Source organism: Oryctolagus cuniculus, chromosome 16 (genome assembly GCF_964237555.1).
Source record: "Oryctolagus cuniculus chromosome 16, mOryCun1.1, whole genome shotgun sequence".
NCBI lineage: Eukaryota > Metazoa > Chordata > Mammalia > Lagomorpha > Leporidae > Oryctolagus > Oryctolagus cuniculus.
Genome location: NC_091447.1, coordinates 62,969,568 through 62,988,080, shown reverse-complemented (window position 1 = coordinate 62,988,080; position 18,513 = coordinate 62,969,568). Strand labels below are relative to the sequence as shown.

Here is an 18,513-nt window from a genome sequence, read left to right as displayed (position 1 = left end):
CCCCGCCCGGCCCGGGCCGGCCGCAGACTGCGCCTCCGCCCCGCCCTCTCACCCCGGGATTGACACTGAACGTTCTGCGAAGGGTCTGCCGAACAGGGCGCCTCGACCAATCGGCGGCCTCGTGGGGCCGGCCCCAGGCGCCTCGGCCAATCGGGCGCGTCCTCCCGCCCAGCTGCGGCCTTGCGAGCGCGTGAGTGGCGGGCCGATGGCCGCGCGCGTCACGGGGCCAGGAGCCTATGGTGGTGCGGAAAGGTTTCTCGGGGCCAATGAGCGGCGGCGCGGCGCCGTCAGTCATGGCGGCTTAGGCCAATGAGCGGCAGGCTGCGGGGGCGTCACGGACAGCAGCAGCGGACTTGGGCTGAGGTTCCCGGGCGGGCGGGCGCGGAGAGACGCGGGAAGCAGGGGCTGGGCGGGGGTCGCGGCGCCGCAGCAAGCGCAGCCAGCCCGAGGGGCCGCCGCCGCCGCCGCCCAGCGCGCTCCGGGGCCCCTGGTCGCCGCCAGCACCCGCAGCACCGCAGCTCCGGGACCGGCCCGGGCCGCCGCAGCCGCCGCCGCGATGGGCAACGCCGCCGCCGCCAAGAAGGGCAGCGAGCAAGAGAGTGGTGAGTGCCCAGGCCGTGACCCCGATCTCGGCCCCGCGCTGCCAGCCCCCCGGGCTGTCCATCACCGCCTGGCCCCTCCCCCCCGCGGCGCCCCCCCATCTCTCTCTGCTTACCCCCAGCACCCCTTGCTGTCTGCTTGTCCAAGGCTGGGGCCCGAGGGCCCGCAGAGGACCCCCCACAACCCACACACACACACACACACACGCATTCACGTAGGGGCCCTTTGGCCAGTGACCGCCCCCCACTGCGAAGATATGCCCCCCCACCCACCCAGCTGTCACTGCCAACCATGGCACGGATGACCGCTGGGGCCCCACATGGGGCCCTGTCACCTCCCCACCCCTTCCTTTCCTGGCCCCAGTCCCCAGATTCGAATCCCCTCCACTTGCTCACTCACCTCTCCCACGTGTGGGACCCAGGCCTCTCCCAGCCTCCCAGTGCTGTCGGGGGTAGGGGGGGCTCTGCCTCCAGCCGCCAGGGACCTTGGCCTCTTGCTGGCCACACCCCTCCCCCCTCCCGCCCCGGCCATCTTTCTCCTGCCCTTAACCCTCTTCACCTTATCACAGCCCCTCCCCAGCCACCACCTGCAACTTCCAAACCCACCCCACCCTGTGTTGTTTTCCCTGTTCAGTGTCCCTAGGCTTGGGGGACACAGGGGTCCCTCTGCGCCTCTCTCATCCTGCCACTGTTCTTGGGACCCCTCCTGCAAGCTGGCTCGCTGGCGACCTGGCTGGGGGAGTGGACTGTCTGCAAGTTTGAGCTGAGATTCCACTGCCGCTCTGTCTTTTCGGTTGTTGGGGTCGGGGGCGGCGCGTGGTAGAGCCCCTCCCCTCTCTTGCTGTGTGTTGAGCCCTGGGCTCCTTGGAAGGCCCCCCCCACCACTGAGGCTCCCCACCTCCCCCAACGAGGGGGGCTCCTTTGCCTGCTTCTGGCTTCCGATAAAAAGCATCCGGGTTCCATGCGGCTGCTTGGTCTCGGTGGCGTGGGTCAGGGACAGGATTTGGACGGGGTGGGCGGCTGTCCGAGAGAGCAGTGGGTGACATCGAGGGATTCGCTTTGCCAAAGGATGGATTCTCATCGTTGCCGGGGCTTTAGCCAGAGAGAGAGAGAAGCCCATTACACACACACACACACCTCGCCCGGGCCCCCAGATTAAGTTGGCCCCTTCCAGTCTGACAGAGAAGGTGCCTCTGTCTGGAAATGCCTTCAGAAGTGGTCTGGAGCCCCCTGCCCAATCCCGCACCCCCAGCTCCCGAATCTGGGGCACTCCAGGCTCAGAGTGGAACCTCAGCCGGGATATCCCACACATAGGCAGAACTACAAATGCGGAGGCCGCGTCCCCAGCCCTGCCCACCCCAGTTCTTGATCTCAAGCCCTGGGCTTCCCAGGGTCCCCTGCAAGTGGCGAACGTAGCCCTGAGAACTTTCTCCCCTCCCTGCTTCAGTTGGCAGAATTAAGTAGCTCCTGGACGTGCCACCGAGGGGCGGGGGACAGGGAGGCCAGCGCCTGTGGCTGAGCGCTTGATGACCCAGGAGCAGGTGGGGTAGTATCCAAAAACAGTTCCGAGCCCACGCTCGGAGGGGACTGGGGCCCGGAGGAGAGGGGCCGGCCCCCAGCAGGTGAGGCGGAAGGTGGAGGCACGCGGCTATATATTGCTGTGGCTCGGTGGAAAGCTCGGGAGATGACATAGCCCTGGAAAACCTTCAAGGCGTAGCTAACACGTGCACTAGGGCCCCAGGGAGAGGGGCGGGGGAAGCTGCACGGGGCCAGGGTTGGGTGGGTGGGTGGGGAGATCCCAAGAAAAAAAGTTCACAGTTCTGGAAGGAACAGGTAATTCCTTCTGAGTGCAGAAATGGATGATCCCAGAGCTGCTGTTTGTAGGGGATCCAGAATGTCCCCCTGCCAAGTAGGTCTCCGTGGACACATCTGTCTGCGCTGGTGATTTCTGTAAGGGGCTCTTATCGGCGCTCTCCAAGTAAGCTGTCTCTGAGTGGGACACAGGCGGAGGCAGGATTCCGATCCAGACCCGTCCCTGGCCGCCGGGAGCTGGGAGCTGAGAGCCTCCCAGCTCGGACATTCTTGAAGCTGCCTCTCGGGCTCCTGCTCTCTCTCGGCCTGTGTTTTCTTAATTAAAGTAATGGAGGTTGAATTCCCCATGTCCGTTCAGGGGGGAGCAGTCCTAGGAATGCAACCCAGCGCTAGGCTGCGCCCCTCTGTCATCGCTGGTCCGCATTAAGATGCAGGGTGGATACAACGTAACTAGCTAAGGGACTGGGAACTCGATCCTTGCTCTGCTGATGGGAAGGTGCCCTCCTGAGGCTGGGAGAGAAGGAGCCAGGCTGGGAAAAGGAAGCCCCTCTCTGCCTCACAGCCCTTGAAAGGATGGAGTCCGAGGGCAATTACCCTCTTAGACCAGGGTGGGCCGGGGGCCAGGGCAGTAGCCAGCCCAGCCTGCAGGGGGCACCTGCATTTCATGTTGCCAGATCCCAGCCTGCGGGGGACTGGCCAAGCATCCTAAAGCCCAGGAGCTGGGGTGGGGTGGAGATGGGAAGATTGGCACCCAAAGGTGGCAAAGCCACCGACAAGGGGCTTAGTGGGGGTTGGCGAGGAGCTAAAAGAGCAAAGGGAAAAAAAATGAAGGCTCATGGCCAGGCTGGAGGAACCGAGAGAGGGCAGTGGCCCCAGGGGGCCCCAGGGGGCAGACAGCCAAGTGGAGCTCAGGTCTGAGCTGGCACTGGCTGGAGACACCCCCACCCCCACCCCGGGGAGCCGGGTCACAGGGACATGGCCCGAGTGGTGGGAGGGAGCCCCCCAGAGGCCCCTTGGTGGGGACACCAAGCCCCAGAGACAAGCCCACCCAGGTGCGTCCTGCAGGTTCCTGGGTGGGATGAACTGGTGTCTTCCGACTTCCTACAGAAGCCCAAGAGGGTCAAACGCCTCTGCCCATTGGCAGTTGTATGGGTGCCCGAGAGGGTCCTGCCAAGACAGCTTTGCTCTTAGCCCAAGGCAGCCAGCAGCAGCTTGGGAGGTCCCAGCCAGCTCTCCCCTGCACCTGCCCTCCTCTCACCGGCCTTCCCGTCCCCATTCCCGCCCCCCAACTCCCCGGCTCCCCCTGCAGGCCGGGCCGTGGGGTGGGCCGCCAGGCTGGGGCGGCGAGGTCTCGTGAGCCTTCCCAGCCACCGTAGCTCGGATGCCCTGTGAGGAAGACTGAGTGATGGCTTCCAACTCCAGTGATGGTGAGGCTGAGCCCTGTTGCTATAGCAACTCCCTGGGCACTCTCTGCCCCTCAAGTCAGGGAGGGGGCTGCAGCAGGGTTTGGGGGCGCAGGAAGGGAGGAGGAGGCTGTGGGGGGCCTGGGGACGAGGAAGACAGATAGGGGGGAGCCGGGGGTGTGCGCCCAGCGATGGGAGGGGAGTGCAGCCCAGTGTGGGGGATCCAGGCCAGGCCAGAGTACTGGCCCCCGCCCAGGCTGGGCAGTTCCACCCCAGGACCGCCAGGTTTCAGAGTGCCTAGAGGGTCTCGGGTTATTGTCCGGGAATGGGGAGTCCAGGGAGCCCCCCCCAGCCCCTTGCCCAGCTGGACACACAACCCTTGCAACCCTACATCCGCAGGATGGAGTTCTAGATTTCGGCCGTGGCTTTGTCAGGGGTCCTCTGGGGTTGTCCCTGGGACCCCAAATCAAAACCCGGCGGGATTGGGACGTCTGGTGCCATGGCCCTCTAGGAGCTAGGTGACAGAGTGGGGGAAGCGGGGGGACTTCCTGTCACCAGCAGGGTGCCCCCACCAACTCCGGGTGTTGGGTGCTCTGGGAGAGGCTGCCGCTGCCCCTCCTTCCGCTTCTCTCCGGGATCTGGGAAGAAGGAGGGAGATGGCCAAGCGGCCTCCCCCTCCCCCGCTCCCCCGGGTTGAGCCGTCCGTTTCCGGTTTGGACTTTTCATGGCCCAGAGCGGAGCCAAGCACACAGGGCAAGGTTTGACAGAGGCCAAGGGCATGCAGGATGTCGATCCCCTCCCCGCCCCCACATGGGAGCGGGACAGGGAGCCACACGCACCCGTTTCTGTCTCAGGGGTGGCAGGATTGGGTGGGGGAGCCCCGGGGTGTCTGGTCTCCCTGGCCCTCCACGCCCTCCCTACCCCCTCCCCGCCCAGCCTTTCCCTCCAGCTGTTCTTCCAGCTAATTAACAGGGCGCTCCTCAGCCCCCTGGGGCCCTCTGGCTGCTGCCTGGGCCTTAACTCCTTCACCTCTGCGCAGTGGGCACTGCCCCAGGCCCCGGGGGGACGGGGAGGGGGCAGCCAGGCACCCAGTGAGGAAGGCAGGGCCTGACAGCCAGAGTCAAGTCCCTGGAAGGGGAAGTTGGCCTTGGCGCCCCGCCCCCGGGCAGAGGGACACCCCCGGGAGTCCGCGCCTCCGCCTCCTGCCAGGGAAAGCCTCTGTGGACCCTGGCAGCCAGGAGCAGGTGCAGGCACCTTTTTAACTGCTTCCGTGGCAACCGGCTCCTCCTCCCTTCCCCCCTACCCCCCGGGGGGCTGGGCGGCTCCTGTGCTGGGTGAGGAGAGAGCCCAGGCCAGCGGGATGCTGGGATGGAGCCGGGGTCCTGCCGGAGCCAGGGTGCGGACTCGGAGACCACTTTCCAGCTGTGGCTCCAGCTGCTCCTCTGGGCCCACCTGGCCGCCCGGCTCCTGAGCTACCTGCGCCACACCTTCCAGCGAGCCTGACCTGAGCCCCCCAGCCCAGACCACCCAACCCCACCCACTCCCCCGGTTCTCCCCTCTGCTGGAAGACACAAGAAGCAGAGGTGAGTGGTGGGGGTGGGGTGGGGGCGGGGTCTGCAGGCTGAGGTCCCCTCCCCCAGTACCGCCCTTAGCTGCCTGCCCCCAGCCCCAGCAGAGGGGACGTGACCTGGGCTCCTCGTGCACCTTGGGAGGCCAGCGGAGGGCTGTGCTAGGGACTCTGCCCCACCCGGGGAGGGGGCTCAGTGGGCGCCAATGAAGAAGGAAACAGGACCAGGCCCCCCGCTGCCTTCCTGTGTGGGTCAGGGCCCCGCCCCTCCCCCCGCCACCCAATCCAGAGTTCTGTGGGAGGAAAGGTGCCTGTGTGGGTGGGTGTGTGTGCACATGTGGGAGCAAACCGTCTCCAGTAGACCCCATGCCCAGAGCGGTCTCTCGGCCAGCTGGTGGCCCAGCCAGGCGCCAGCTTGGGACGGCTGTCCCCTCTGGGCCCAGCTCTGCCAGCAGCCTTGGGGACAGTGGGGGCGTGGTGCCAGTGACGGGCAGGAGCACGGTGGGGCAGGGGGTGGGGGCCGTGTGTGCTCCGCGTGGCTGTTTTCATCGAAGCATCTGGGGCCTGGGGACAGTTCTGTCCTGGTCCACCCCAGTGCACGTGACCAGCGGTGAAGCCGATGGCCGGGACGGCAGTAAAAACGGCTCACGTCATAGCAGTGGGGGAGGGCTTGCAGGCAAATGATCAGTCTTCCGATCTGTACAATGGCTGGGATGGAGCCTGCCGGGCTGGGGCTGACGCTTAGAAAACACCACGTGCAGGGCGGGCTTGGCGCCTGTAGGGTGTTGTTCGGGGGTGCGTGTGTCTTGTCCATGTTCATCCAACTGCCTGGTTAAGCTCTGGACACCTACCGCCGAGTCTGCTGTCTCAACCGAAAAGAATGCTGCAAAAAAATTAATAGGGAACATTTGTGTCCCACGCCAGCCACCGTCCAACCCCCCTTTGCCAAAGTGAGCTCCTGCCATCCACACAGCTTCGCTGCCTGTATGGTTAGGTCGCTGTCATTATCATCCCCATTGTATAGATGAGGAAAACTGAGGCCCCCTCCCCCAACAGAGGCGCGGTCAGTTGTGCCCAGTGCGTCAGAGAGCACGGGCTGGGATTTGAACTCCCGGAATCCTGGCCCTCAGCTGATTGGCTGGGCTGTCTCTTCGCATGGGCCAGAAAAAAAAAAAATGGTTTTGGAGCCTCAGTTTCGGGGCTGGTGAATGGGTAGCACGGCCAAGAGGAAGGTGGTGAGCCAGACTGGTGAGAGCCCACCACCTCCCCCAGCCCCCAGCCCGGGGTCAGCCAGGGAAGTCTCTGTCAACTGGAAGGTGACATTGGCCTTGAGATGCCCTGGGGCCCGTGGAGGGATAGGCCCCAGCCAAGGCTGTCCTCAAACCAGCTCCAGAGCGGACAGGGCCAGCTGGGGGCCAGGGCGACAGCTGAGCCCCCCCAAGGCCGCCTGCTACCCGAGCCCCGGAGGCCTCCGCCCCAGGCCCAGCCTCCCCAGAGAAGGGAACGGCCAGATCCCGACGCTATAAATACCACAGCTGGCGTCGGCCCTGGGCGAGGAATGCCGGGCAGAACTGGGGCGAGTGGGGGTGGGCGGGCCTGGGTGCCCCGGGCCGCGACCCCCACCCCTCGCGAGCCTCCCTGTACCCCACCTTGGCGGGCGCCGAAGCCAGATCCCCCACCCTTGACCAAGACCCCAGCCCGGATCAAGCCGCCCGAGCCAAGCCAGCAGCACCCAGAGGCACCCGGCAAAGGGCGGGCGATGCGTGGAGGCAGCCGCACCCTGCTCCCCGCCAGTGGGCGTGTCCCCGGGCAAGACGTGGGGGGCCGTGGGTCTCCCGTCTGACCCTCCATCCTCTCTCTTCCTTTCAGTCAAAGAGTTCTTAGCCAAAGCCAAAGAAGATTTTCTTAAAAAATGGGAAAATCCTGCTCAGGTAAGCCCACCTCCACCCCTCGCCCCCAAACCCCGCTGTGGGGGGAGGCAGGGACCCAAGCTGCCTCCCCCTCCCCCTCTGCTCCCCCTACTGCCTGGACACCCCCCGGGGGGCTCCCGGGAGGGGGCTGAGGCACCTGACTGTCCACGCCTGGCCTCCCCACGCGGCCCCTGCCCTCCCCACACAGCTGCCACCAGTTCCTGGGCCCCAGGCCAGGGCCGGATCTGGGCCCGGCCGGCCGCCTGGAGGAACTCGCCCTCCATCCTCCGCCCCCCGCCCTGCCCGGGGTGGGTGCCCCTGACCAGCCCGCAACCCCCTGCCGCCCCCAGAATACAGCGCAGTTGGATCAGTTTGAGCGCATCAAGACCCTCGGCACGGGCTCCTTCGGGCGGGTGATGCTTGTCAAGCACAAAGAGACCGGCAACCACTATGCCATGAAGATCCTCGACAAACAGAAGGTGATGCAGCCACGGGCCCCGCCCCGCCCAAATGTTCCAGAAAGTTCTGGAAAGTTCCACGAGGAAACAAAACCACTTGAGTACCACGCTGGGCCCCCAGAGCATGCCGGGAGGGTGATGGGTGTTGGATGCTGCGGCATCCCCAGGACGGGGTGGGCGGGTGCACTGTGCCAATGTGGCACCTTGTACCGAAGGGACACGGGCAGCTGGGCATTTGGGGGCCCACAGGCCAAGCCCATGGGAATATCATGGGGCAACTCGGTACCCTGAGCCCCCAGACCCCAGCGCTGGAAGGGCCCTGAGTGGCCTCCACAAGGCTTCTGCCCACAGGCCACACCCAGATGGGAAACGAAGGCACTCGATGGCCCGTGGGGAGGAACCCGGAGGTCTCCCTGGAGGAAGTGGCGTCTAGGTGGACGTTCTGTCCCCAAATTTGTTATTGAGTGATTTATTTGAGAGGCAGAGAGCAGGGAGGGAGAACTCCTGTACTCTGGTTCGCTACACACACACCCCCATACACCCCCAAACACCCAAAAAAGTCTCGGTGGCCAGGGCCGAAGCTGAGAGCCCAGAGCTCCATGCAGATCTCCGACATCAGGCGGCAGGGACCCAAGGACTTGAGCCAGCGCCGCCGTTCCCTGGGTGCACATTAGCAGTCGGGAGCAGAGCCGGGACTGGAACCCAGGCCCTCCAGCGTGGAATACGGGTGTTCCACCCAGCGGCCCCGCTGCTAGGCCAAATGCTCGCCCGAGGTCAGTGTCTACCAGGAACGGGCCCCAAGCCCCAGAAGGGAGTGCGAATTTCCCAGTAGCCCCATCAGAAACACCAAGAGGAGCCGGTGTCGTGGCGCATAGTGGGTGAAGCCGCCACCGGGTAGGATGCTGGTGTCCCGTGGGAGTGCCGAGTCCCGGCTGCAGTGCCCCTGGGAAGGCAGCGGGAGACGGCCCCAGGGCCTGGACCTGTGCCACCCAAGTTCCTGGCTTCCCCTGGCCCAGCCCTGGCCGCTGTGGTCATTCGGAGACTGAACCGGTGGATGGGAAGATCTCTCTCCCTGTCTCTTGTCTCGTTATATATTGCTCTTTAAAAGAAAGAAAAGAAAAAGAAAAGATAGATTTTTTTGAGAGAGAGGGACCAGCGCTGTAGCATAGTGTAGTGGATACAGCCGCTGCCTGCAGTGCCAGCCTCCCATATGGGCGCTGGTTCAAGTCCCGGCTGCTCCACTTCCCATCCAGCTCTCTGCTGTGGCCTGGGAAAGCAGTGGAAGATGGCCCAAGTCCTTGGGCCCCTGCACCCGTGTGGGAGACCTGGAAGAAGCTCCTGGCTCCTGGCTTCAGCCTGACCCAGCTTCGGCCGTTGTGGCCATTTAGGGAGTGAACCAGCAAATGGGAGACTTTTCTGTCAGTCTGTCTCTTCTGTGTAATTCTGCTTTTCAAATAGAATAAACGTTACCCAAAAAAGTACAAGGAAACAGATGAAGTTCATCTCAATGTGTTTTCCTTAAGCCAGAGGCAGCCTCTTTTTTTCCCTTCAGATTAATTATTTGAAAGGTAGAGTGACAAGAGAATCTTCCATCCACTGGTTCACTCCCCAAATGGCGGCAACACCTGGGGTTGTGCCAGGCCAAAGCCAGGAGCCAGGAGCTCCATCCGGGTCTCCCACGTGGGTGCGGGGGCCCAAGATCTTGGGCCATCTTCTACTGCTTTCCCAGGCCACAGCAGAGAGCTGGATCAGAAGAGGAGCAGCCGGGACTGGAACCGGCACCCATATGGGATGCTGGCACTGCAGGCGGTGGCTTTACCCACTAGGCCACAGCGCCGGGCCCATGTTCCATTCTTTTTTTTTCTCTCTGTACAATTTCAGTGTCTGTTTCCACTTCAGACAGTTTTCCCCGGGAAGAGGAAACACAGTAGAGAAATAGAACAAGCACATTCACATGGCCAAGTTTTTCCAAACACTGAGAGCTTAGCCAGTCCCCACAGCAAGTGTCAGCGTTCAGATCTATCTTTCTTTCTTTCTTTCTTTCTCTCTCTCTCTCTCTCTCTCTCTCTCTCTCTTTCTTTCTTTCTTTCTTTCTTTTTTTAAGATTTAATGGGGCTGCCATTTTGGCACAGCAGGTAAAGCCGCCACCTGTGACACCAGCATCCCATAGGGCCGCTGGTTCAAGTCCCCGCTGCTGCTCTTCCAATCCAGCTCTCTGCTGTGGCCTGGGACAGCAGTGGAGGATGGCCCAAGTGTTTGGGCCCCTGCACCCACGTAGGAGACCTGGAAGAAGCTCCTGGCTCCTGGCTTTGGCCTGGCACAACCCCAGGCGTTGCTGCCATTTGAGGAATGAACCAGCGGATGGAGGTCTTTGTCTTTCCCTGTCTCTATAGCTCTGCCTGTTAAATAAATGGATTTTTGAAAAAGAAATTTTATTTGAAAGCTAGAGTGTCAGAGATAGGGAGATCGCTCATTCCCCAAATGGCTGCAATGGCCCGGGCTGGGCCAGGCCAATCGCCAGGAGCCAGGAACCCCCATCTGGGTCTCCCACATGGGTGCAGGGGCCCAAGCCCTTGGCCCATCTTCCACTGCTTTCCCAGGCGCATTAGCAGAGAGCTGGATCGGAAGTGGAGCAGCCAGGACTCGAACCGATGCCCATATGGGATGCTGGCCCCAATACTGACAATTTTAAATTCGGTTCGCCAGCCCACTGGCCACACATCCAGGGCCCTCACAGTGCAGGCCTCAAGGGTCCAGCTGCCTGAGTCGAGGCAGGAAACACCCCGGCTGGGTGCTTCACAGCTAACCGGGGACCTAGGCCACCTGTGTGGGGCGCACTGGCCTGGCGCTAGCCGGCTGTGTGACCTTGGGCACGTCCCCTCCCCTCTGTGCCTGCACTTCCAGACCGGCGTGCTCCCAGCATGCCCCTCTCAGGGCTCCTGTCACCACTGAACCAGAGAGCCCGGGTGAGGCTCCGGCTCTGGCTCCTGGCCCGCGCTGTGCGGGGAGAGCCTGAGGCCTGGGCACTGTGTGTCGCTGGGCTAGATAAGGGGAAGGCAGCGTCTCCTCCTTTCTCTCTTTTTAAATCTTTGCTTGAAAAGCAGAGAAAGAGCTCCTGTGCCCACCATGGCCCCGCCTTCGGGCTGGAAGCCAGGAGCTGGGAGCCAGGAGCTCCATCCAGGTCTCCCACGTGGGCGGCAGGGGCCCAAGCACGTGGGCCATCTTCCACGGCTTTCCCAGGGAGCTGGATCAGAAATGGAGCACCTGGGACTTGAACCGGTGCCCCAACTTGGGATGCAGCCCTCCAGGGGCGGCCGCTTAGCTCACTGTGCCACAGGGCCTGCCTCTGCTTGCCTTTTATTTTTCTTTGCAGCTCAGCTGCCCCTTCCTCCAGGAAGCCACCTCTGATTGCGCCTCTCCCCACACTACACCACGGTGCCTTATTTGGGTTTGCACCAGCCCCAAGCCTCCCCCTGTCCCAGCATTGACCTCTCTGGGCTGAGAGTCCTGGTGTCTCATCTTGCTGTGTGTGTGTTGAGCCAGGACAGGCTTGTGAGCCCAGCCCAGGGACCCTCAGCTGCAGGGGTCTGGGGGACCCGTGGCAGGGATGGGGTGGCCCTCCCACCGGCTCCCTGACCCTGACCCTGACCCTGACCTTGACCCCGCTCCCGGCCCGCAGGTGGTGAAGCTGAAACAGATCGAGCACACCCTGAACGAAAAACGCATTCTGCAAGCAGTTAACTTCCCGTTCCTCGTCAAACTCGAGTTCTCCTTCAAGGTGAGGTCCTGGGGCCAGGGCCGGGGCCGGGGCCGGGGCCGGGGCCGGGGCTGGGCCTGGGGCCGGGACTGGGACTGAGGCCGGGGCCGGGGCCGGGACTGGGGCTGGGCCTGTGGCTGGGGCCGGGGCCGGGGCTGGGCCTGGGGCTGGGGCTGGGGCTGGGGCTGAGGCCTGGGTCGAGGCCGGGGCCGGGGCCGGGGCTTGGGCTGGAGCACAGGCTGGGGCCGGGGCCGGGGCCAGAGGCTGGGCCTGGGGCTGAGGCGTGCTTAGCCCCACGGCAGCCTGTTTCCCACTCCCATCCATCCCGGGCCAGGCAAGCCAGGGCTGGCATCTCTCCCCTCCCAGCCTCCATCTTCTCTCCTGTAACCCGGGAGTGGTTAGGGTCATGGCGACAGGTTCCGGCACATTCCCTGCGAATGCCCTTTCTCCTGACCTGTCTTAGGTGCAACTTTGTCCAAGGCCCTGCCGCAAGAGCCGGGAGGGCCTCTTCCAGGCCAGCTTCACGGGGCGTTCGACCCAGGCAGGCGGTCACAAGGACCTGTGGTCATGGGGGGGAGGGGGGCTCTGCCATCACCATCTTGAAATTCATCTTTTTTTTTTTTTTTTAATCCTGGTTGCATTTTGCTGGGGGGCCCTGGTAACCTTCCTCTGTCTCTAAGACGCAAAGCCAATGGTAGAGCCCTCCCTCTGCCCAGGAGGGGCACGCTGGCCAGGGCCCCCTGCCCGCTCCCCCGGGGGGCACCTGTCAGGGCAGGCGGCACCTGCACCAGGGAGCCAGACAACTCAAACTTGGCCTCTCACAGGACAACTCAAACTTGTACATGGTTATGGAGTACGTACCCGGCGGGGAGATGTTCTCACACCTGCGGCGGATTGGGAGGTTCAGGTAAGCCGGGCCCCGCCCCCTGCCTCGGCCCCGCCCCCGGGGGATGGGATCCATAGGCTGCCTGCCTGTCCATCCCAGCGGTGGGCAGCCTGCTGGGGCCTGGAGCTGGCCGCTGTGGGCTTTGTCTTCTCTCCGTTCTGGCATCTGACTCCTGACCCAACTCGGGGCGGCTGAGGGGTGAAGCTTCACGCTGGCCGGCTCCATCCGGGAGCTCCATCCGGGTCTCCCACGTGGGTGGCAGGGGCCCTGAATTCCTGAGCCGTTGGCACCTGCTGCCTCCCAGGGTGCGCACACGCAGGGACCAAGCGTCTGACCCAGGCGTCTTTAGCGGCCAGGCCGGATGCTCGCCCCGTCCCCCGCCCTGCCCAATGCGCCTGGGAAGCATCCGCTCACGACTCCAGTGCCCGGGCCCCTGCCACCCACGCGGGATGCGGCTCCTGGCTCCTGGCTTCTGCCCAGCCCCAGCTCTGGCTGCTGCAGCCACTTGGGGGAGTGAACCAGTGGATGGGAACTCTGTCTCTCTCTCTCTCTCTCTCTCTGTCTCTCTACCTTTCAAATACATAGATAGATAGCAGACATAAAGGGACCCGTGATTGGGCTTGGTCTGGGTTGGACTTGCCTCTCCCTCTGCTCCAAGTTCGGTCTCAGAGTGTGTTTGAATCTAGCCAGGTCACGGAGTGCATTTGTAGTGTGTCCTGTAGGGGGCAAGATAGCGCCCATCGGACGTACCCCGATCTGTGGCTCTCCTGCTGGGCCGTGCAGGTGCGGGGGCCCAATCACTTGGGCCATCTTGGGCTGCCTTCCCAAGTGCATTAGCAGGGAGCTGGATCGGAGGCGGAGCAGCTGGGACTTGAACCAGTGCCCATATGGGATGCCGGCATCACAGGTGGTAGCTTAACCCACTGAGCCACACCACCTGCCTCTGTTTTCTGTTTTTTTTTTTAAGATTTATTTATTTGAAGACAGAGTTATAGAGAGGCAGAGAGAGAGGTCTTCCATCTGCTGGTTCAATTGGCCGCAACAGCCGGAGCTGCCACCAAAGCCAGGAGCCAGGAGCTTCTTCCGGGTTTCCCATGTGGGTGCAGGGGCCCAAGCACTTGGGTCATCTTCCACTGCTGTCCCAGACAGAGAGCTGGATCGGAAGTGGAACAGCTGGGACTCGAACCAGTGCCCTTATGGGACGCTGGTGTTGCAGGTGGCAGCTTTATTCGCTATGCCACAGTGCCGGCCCCATGTTTTCTGTTTTTTTTTTTTTTAATTTATTATTATTTTTTTGAGGCCAGCACTGTGGCATGTGGGCACCAGCTCGAGTCTCATCTGCTGGTTTTGCTCCTAGAAATGTTCCCAGCACCCAGGGCTGGCCCAGGAGCCAGGAACTTTCCCTCCAGGTCTCCCACGTGGGTGGGCAGGGACCCAAGCCCTTGAGCCAGCCCCCTGCTGCCTCCCAGGGTGTGTGCAGAACTGGGACTTGAACCCAGGCGGGAGGCGTGGCTGTGCCCTGGGGGCGTGGCCTGCGGCACTCACCCGCCGGCCCCGCCCCCTCTGCTTGTCCCGCCAGCGAGCCCCACGCTCGCTTCTACGCCGCGCAGATCGTGCTGACCTTCGAGTACCTGCACTCGCTGGATCTCATCTACCGGGACCTCAAGCCCGAGAACCTCCTCATAGACCAGCAGGGCTACATCCAGGTACCCCCAGCCCCGCCGCGGGAGCCCCCTCCTGCCCCCTGCAGGGCCGCCGACCTGCCTGTTCTTGCGCCCGCAGGTGACAGACTTCGGCTTTGCCAAGCGCGTGAAAGGCCGCACCTGGACCTTGTGCGGGACCCCCGAGTACCTGGCCCCTGAGATCATCCTCAGCAAAGTAGGTGCCGCCCTGCCCCGCCCCCACGCCGGCCCTGCCCCGGGTCCCCCCGCCCCAACCCCCTCGTCTCGCCCCAGGGCTACAATAAGGCCGTGGACTGGTGGGCCCTAGGAGTGCTCATCTACGAGATGGCTGCCGGCTACCCCCCGTTCTTCGCTGACCAGCCCATCCAAATCTACGAGAAGATTGTCTCTGGGAAGGTGAGAGCCGGGCCCGACCCCCGTGTCAGCGTCACCCCAGGCAGCCGTCCGGGGACCTGGAACCCAGGCAGGCACCCGTTTATCTGAAAGGCAGAATGACAGAGAGGTCTTCATCCACTGGTTCACTCCCTCCCCCGACAGCCCCGACGGTCGGGGCCGGGCCGGGCTGAAGCCAGGAGCCTGGAGCTCCATCCAGGTCTCCCCCGTGGGTGGCGGGGCCCAAGCCCTTGAGCCGTCACCTGCTGTCTCCCAGGGTGCATTAGCAGGGAGCTGGACCGGAAGCAGAGCAGCCGGGACTCGAACCGGCACGCGTGTGGGATGCCGACGTCATGAGCAGTGGTAAAGCCGCTGTGCCACACGCACACACGCCCGCCCAGCCTGGCCCTGGCCCCGGGCTCCCTTCCTGCCCAAATGCGGTCGTCAACTCAGGAGAGTGGCACCTGCACCAGAGTCAAGCTGGGGCCCGAGCCCCGCCCACCCCTCCAGCTGGCCCAGCCTCCACCGCACTGAAGCTCAGAATTTCCAGAAAAGGAGCTGGGGGGGGGCGCGCCTCCAAGCCCCAAGCCCGGCTGCCTCTGCTCGGCTTTGAACCCGTGGGCCAGTGGCTTTGCCTCTCCAAGCCTCTGCTTACCCTCTGGGAACTGGGGTAGCAGCCATCTGCCTCTCTGTGTGGGGGTGCATAGGCAGGGTGGGATGGCCTACAGTGGGGGAGGGACCGTTCCCTGTCTTCATAGCAGTTCCCACGGGCCTGTGAGCGAGCCTGGGACATGTGCCCTTGTCTCAGAGAGGTGGAAGGCCATGGCCAAGGTCGCACAGATTCCAAGGGGGCAGGGCAGCGACCGGAAGCTGGTTCCTGCTGCAGCAGATCCAGTGAACTGTCAGTATGCATTTTCCCCCAGGAGGCTTTTCAAGAGAGGCGAGGCTTCGGTGTGTGTGTGTTGGGGGGGGCTTTCCTCATAACCACGGAGCTTGAGAAGTGCCTGGACGCCAGCGGCAGCTGAGGCGTTCTGGAGGGAGGCAGGCTGCCGCTGGGAGGAGTCCCCTTTTAATTCTCCCAAGCCTCAGTTTCCCTGTTCTGTGAAATGGGAGCACTGCTGGTCAGAGGGATCTCCTCTCCAGCAACATCACCCGGGCACTTGCTAGAAATGCAGGTCTCAGGGGCCCTGCCTGCCTTCCTAAGGCAAAACCTCCAGGGTGGGGCTGATGAGCTGGGTGCATGGGTTGCTTGGTTGTTGGTTTGAAAGGCAGCAAAGTGGACAGACGGAAAGATCTCTTACCCACTGGTTTACTCTCCAAATGCCCACAACAAGCACCCGCGGGCCAGGCCGCAGCCCGGAGGCAGAAACCCAGTCCAGGTCTCCCAGAGAAGCTGGAATCAGAAGCAGAGCCTGGATTCAGCCCTTGGGTGGCTGGGAGGTGGGAGGTGGGGGGTCCACTGAGCTGGTGCCGGCTGAGACTGCCGGATGGACCCACAGCCCCGAGCCACGGCCACGCCGCCGACAGTCTCTGCGCCCACCCCGTCCACAGGTGCGATTCCCGTCTCACTTCAGCTCGGACTTGAAGGACCTGCTGCGGAACCTCCTGCAGGTGGATCTCACCAAGCGCTTCGGGAACCTCAAGAACGGGGTCAACGACATCAAGAACCACAAGTGGTTTGCCACAACCGACTGGATCGCCATCTACCAGAGGAAGGTGGGTGTCGCCTCCCCACCCTCTTCCCCTGCCCCGGGCATTGGGGAGAGATGGAAAGGGAAGAGGGCACAGGCTCTAGGCAACCTGGAGTGGACAACCTAGACGTGGAGGCCTGGAGATGGGAGTCTGGGGCCATTTGGTCGCTCCGTGCCCCCCAGGCAGCAGCTGACCCTGTCTCTAGGAAGTCATTGGCTCCTTTGGGGAGCCGGCTGCCGTTCAGAGTCTCGGGTTGGTAAGGGGAGTCTATACCTTAAGGCCGGGCACACATGTGGGTCCCAGTAATTATCTCCTGGGTGTTAGGCTTTTCGCATTTATTGTTGTACTGATGTCACTTGTTGACTACTGAAGTCTGGGTGGCTCTTGGTCCCTCTCCAGGTGGAAGCTCCTTTCATACCAAAGTTTAAAGGCCCCGGGGACACGAGTAACTTTGACGACTATGAGGAGGAAGAGATCCGAGTCTCCATCAATGAGAAGTGTGGCAAAGAGTTTGCTGAGTTTTAGGGGTGTACCCGTGCCCCTATGGGTTTTCTTTTCTTTCTTTTTCTTTTTTTTTTTTTCGGTGGGGGTGGGTGGGAGGGTTGGATTGAACAGCCAGAGAGCCCCCCGAGTTCCTTGCATCTAACTTCACCCCACCCCACCCTCCCAGGTAGGGGGGAGCAGGAGGCCCAGATATTTAGAGTAAAGGAACCACCAGCCGCACCCCCTCCTGCCCCTCCCCCAGGAGCCCCCACCCCCAACCCACTTCTGCCTGTTTTAAACACGTTCATCAGCTCCAGTGAGACAAGGTCTTGCTGGTGCGTCCAGGGACAGGGTGCAGAATGAAGGGCCCAAACTGAACTCCAGCCCGGCACCCCTGTGCTTACCCCACCACAGGCCGAGGGCGACAGCGATGGAAAAGCCAACCTTCCCTTTGGAGCCGGGGCCCAGGGGAAGGAGAGAGTTTGTCTTTTTTTTTTTTTTTTTTTTTTTTTTAGTGACCTGTTCAGTGGGCTTCTTGCTAGGATTTTTTTTTTTTTTTTTCTTAAGAAACCATTTAAAATCTTATTTAAAGTCCACCAGTGCCTCCTCCACCCCCGCCCCCCAAGCCCACGAGAACCAGGCTGGGAAGGAGATCAGCTTTGTCCAAGGAAGGAGCTGGGGTGTGAGCCTCCGCCCCCCCTCTCAGGGTGGGGGGCGGTGGGGGTGTCCCCTGCCAAGCCTGCAGGGGGTGGGGGTCTCAGCCCCCTGAGCAAGCCCCTACTTCTCCCAAGAGACCTTTCCTCACCCTTGGGATTTGGAAGTCAGACAAAGCAGCTGCCCCTCTCCCTGCCAAAGAGTCCCCACCCCACCCCCACCCCGAGCCCCCCAAGAAAAGAGAGGGAGGGAGGGAGAGCCCAGCCCAGGGCCTCTCCTCCGAACTCCTGAATTTTATTCTCAGCTAGATTTTAAAGGCCCAGCCTCCCCGCCAAGGCAGCAACCCCGTGAAAGGACTAAGAGGCCAGGTCCCCCACCCACCCACCCCATGGCCCAGGGTTCAAGGCCACGGCCACTGGGGAGGGGCTGCCCGTTTTTATTCACCCAGTAGCTCTGGCACGCCCCGCCCCCCACCCCAAGCTGGGCACCTCGTCTCTAGCTTAACTGTCAGCTGTCCATCACCTCTTTCTTCCCGCCCCCACTCTCCTACGTCTGATTTGTGCTTTTTCCCCCCTCTCTTAAAAGTGGGGAGCAACTGGGGAGCCACCCCACTGGCCCCCCACTTTGCCCCTCTCTCTCCTAAGTTCTGCCCATCCCGGGAGGAGCTGCCAGGCCTGGGGTGGGGCCCGGGTGGGCGCTGGGGGCGAGTCAACCTGTGTGCGCAAAGGACGAGACTTCCTCTTGAAAGTGTGCTGTTGTAAACATATTTGAAAGCTATTACCAATAAAGTTTTGTTTAAAAAAAAAAGTGTCACTGGCGTTCCCGACTTCGGTCACCCACCCACACATCTCTCCCCGCGGCTGGGAGAGACTTGGGGGGCTGTGGGACCCCAGCGGCCAGGCTGACCAGGAACCGGCCGGGAGCCCTCGGAAACCCGGGTTTTTGGTTTTTTTTTTTTTTTAAGCTGGAATCGCGCCCCTCCCCACCCCGCAGAGGAAGGGGGCACCTCAGCGCCCTTTGACCCCGGGGTCGGGGTCCCCAAACCTGAAGCGCGGCCCCTGCGCGTCCAGCCCGGGTCCGAGAGGGCGCTCTCGGGGAGACACGGGCGCCGGCGCGCCGGGAGGCGGCCGAGCGGCGCGGGGCGGGGAGTGGGGGCGGGAGGCGGTGCGCGCCCCCTCCCCGCACCCTCAGCGTGGGACCCGGCGCGCCCTCAAGGGGCGCGGGGGCGGCCCAGGCGC

General features: G+C 63.0%; 1 protein-coding gene across 2 annotated transcripts; it reads left to right on the top strand.

Annotated features, from left to right (window-relative positions):
* Positions 1-556: 556 nt before the first annotated feature.
* On the top strand, positions 557-18,082 carry PRKACA (protein kinase cAMP-activated catalytic subunit alpha). Of its 2 annotated transcripts, none has more exon segments than NM_001082109.1 (10): positions 557-602; positions 7,251-7,312; positions 7,642-7,770; positions 11,429-11,527; positions 12,331-12,413; positions 13,972-14,098; positions 14,175-14,270; positions 14,348-14,470; positions 15,998-16,162; positions 16,538-16,663. In NM_001082109.1, coding segments are annotated over 10 exon segments (1,056 nt in total).
* Positions 18,083-18,513: the final 431 nt, after the last annotated feature.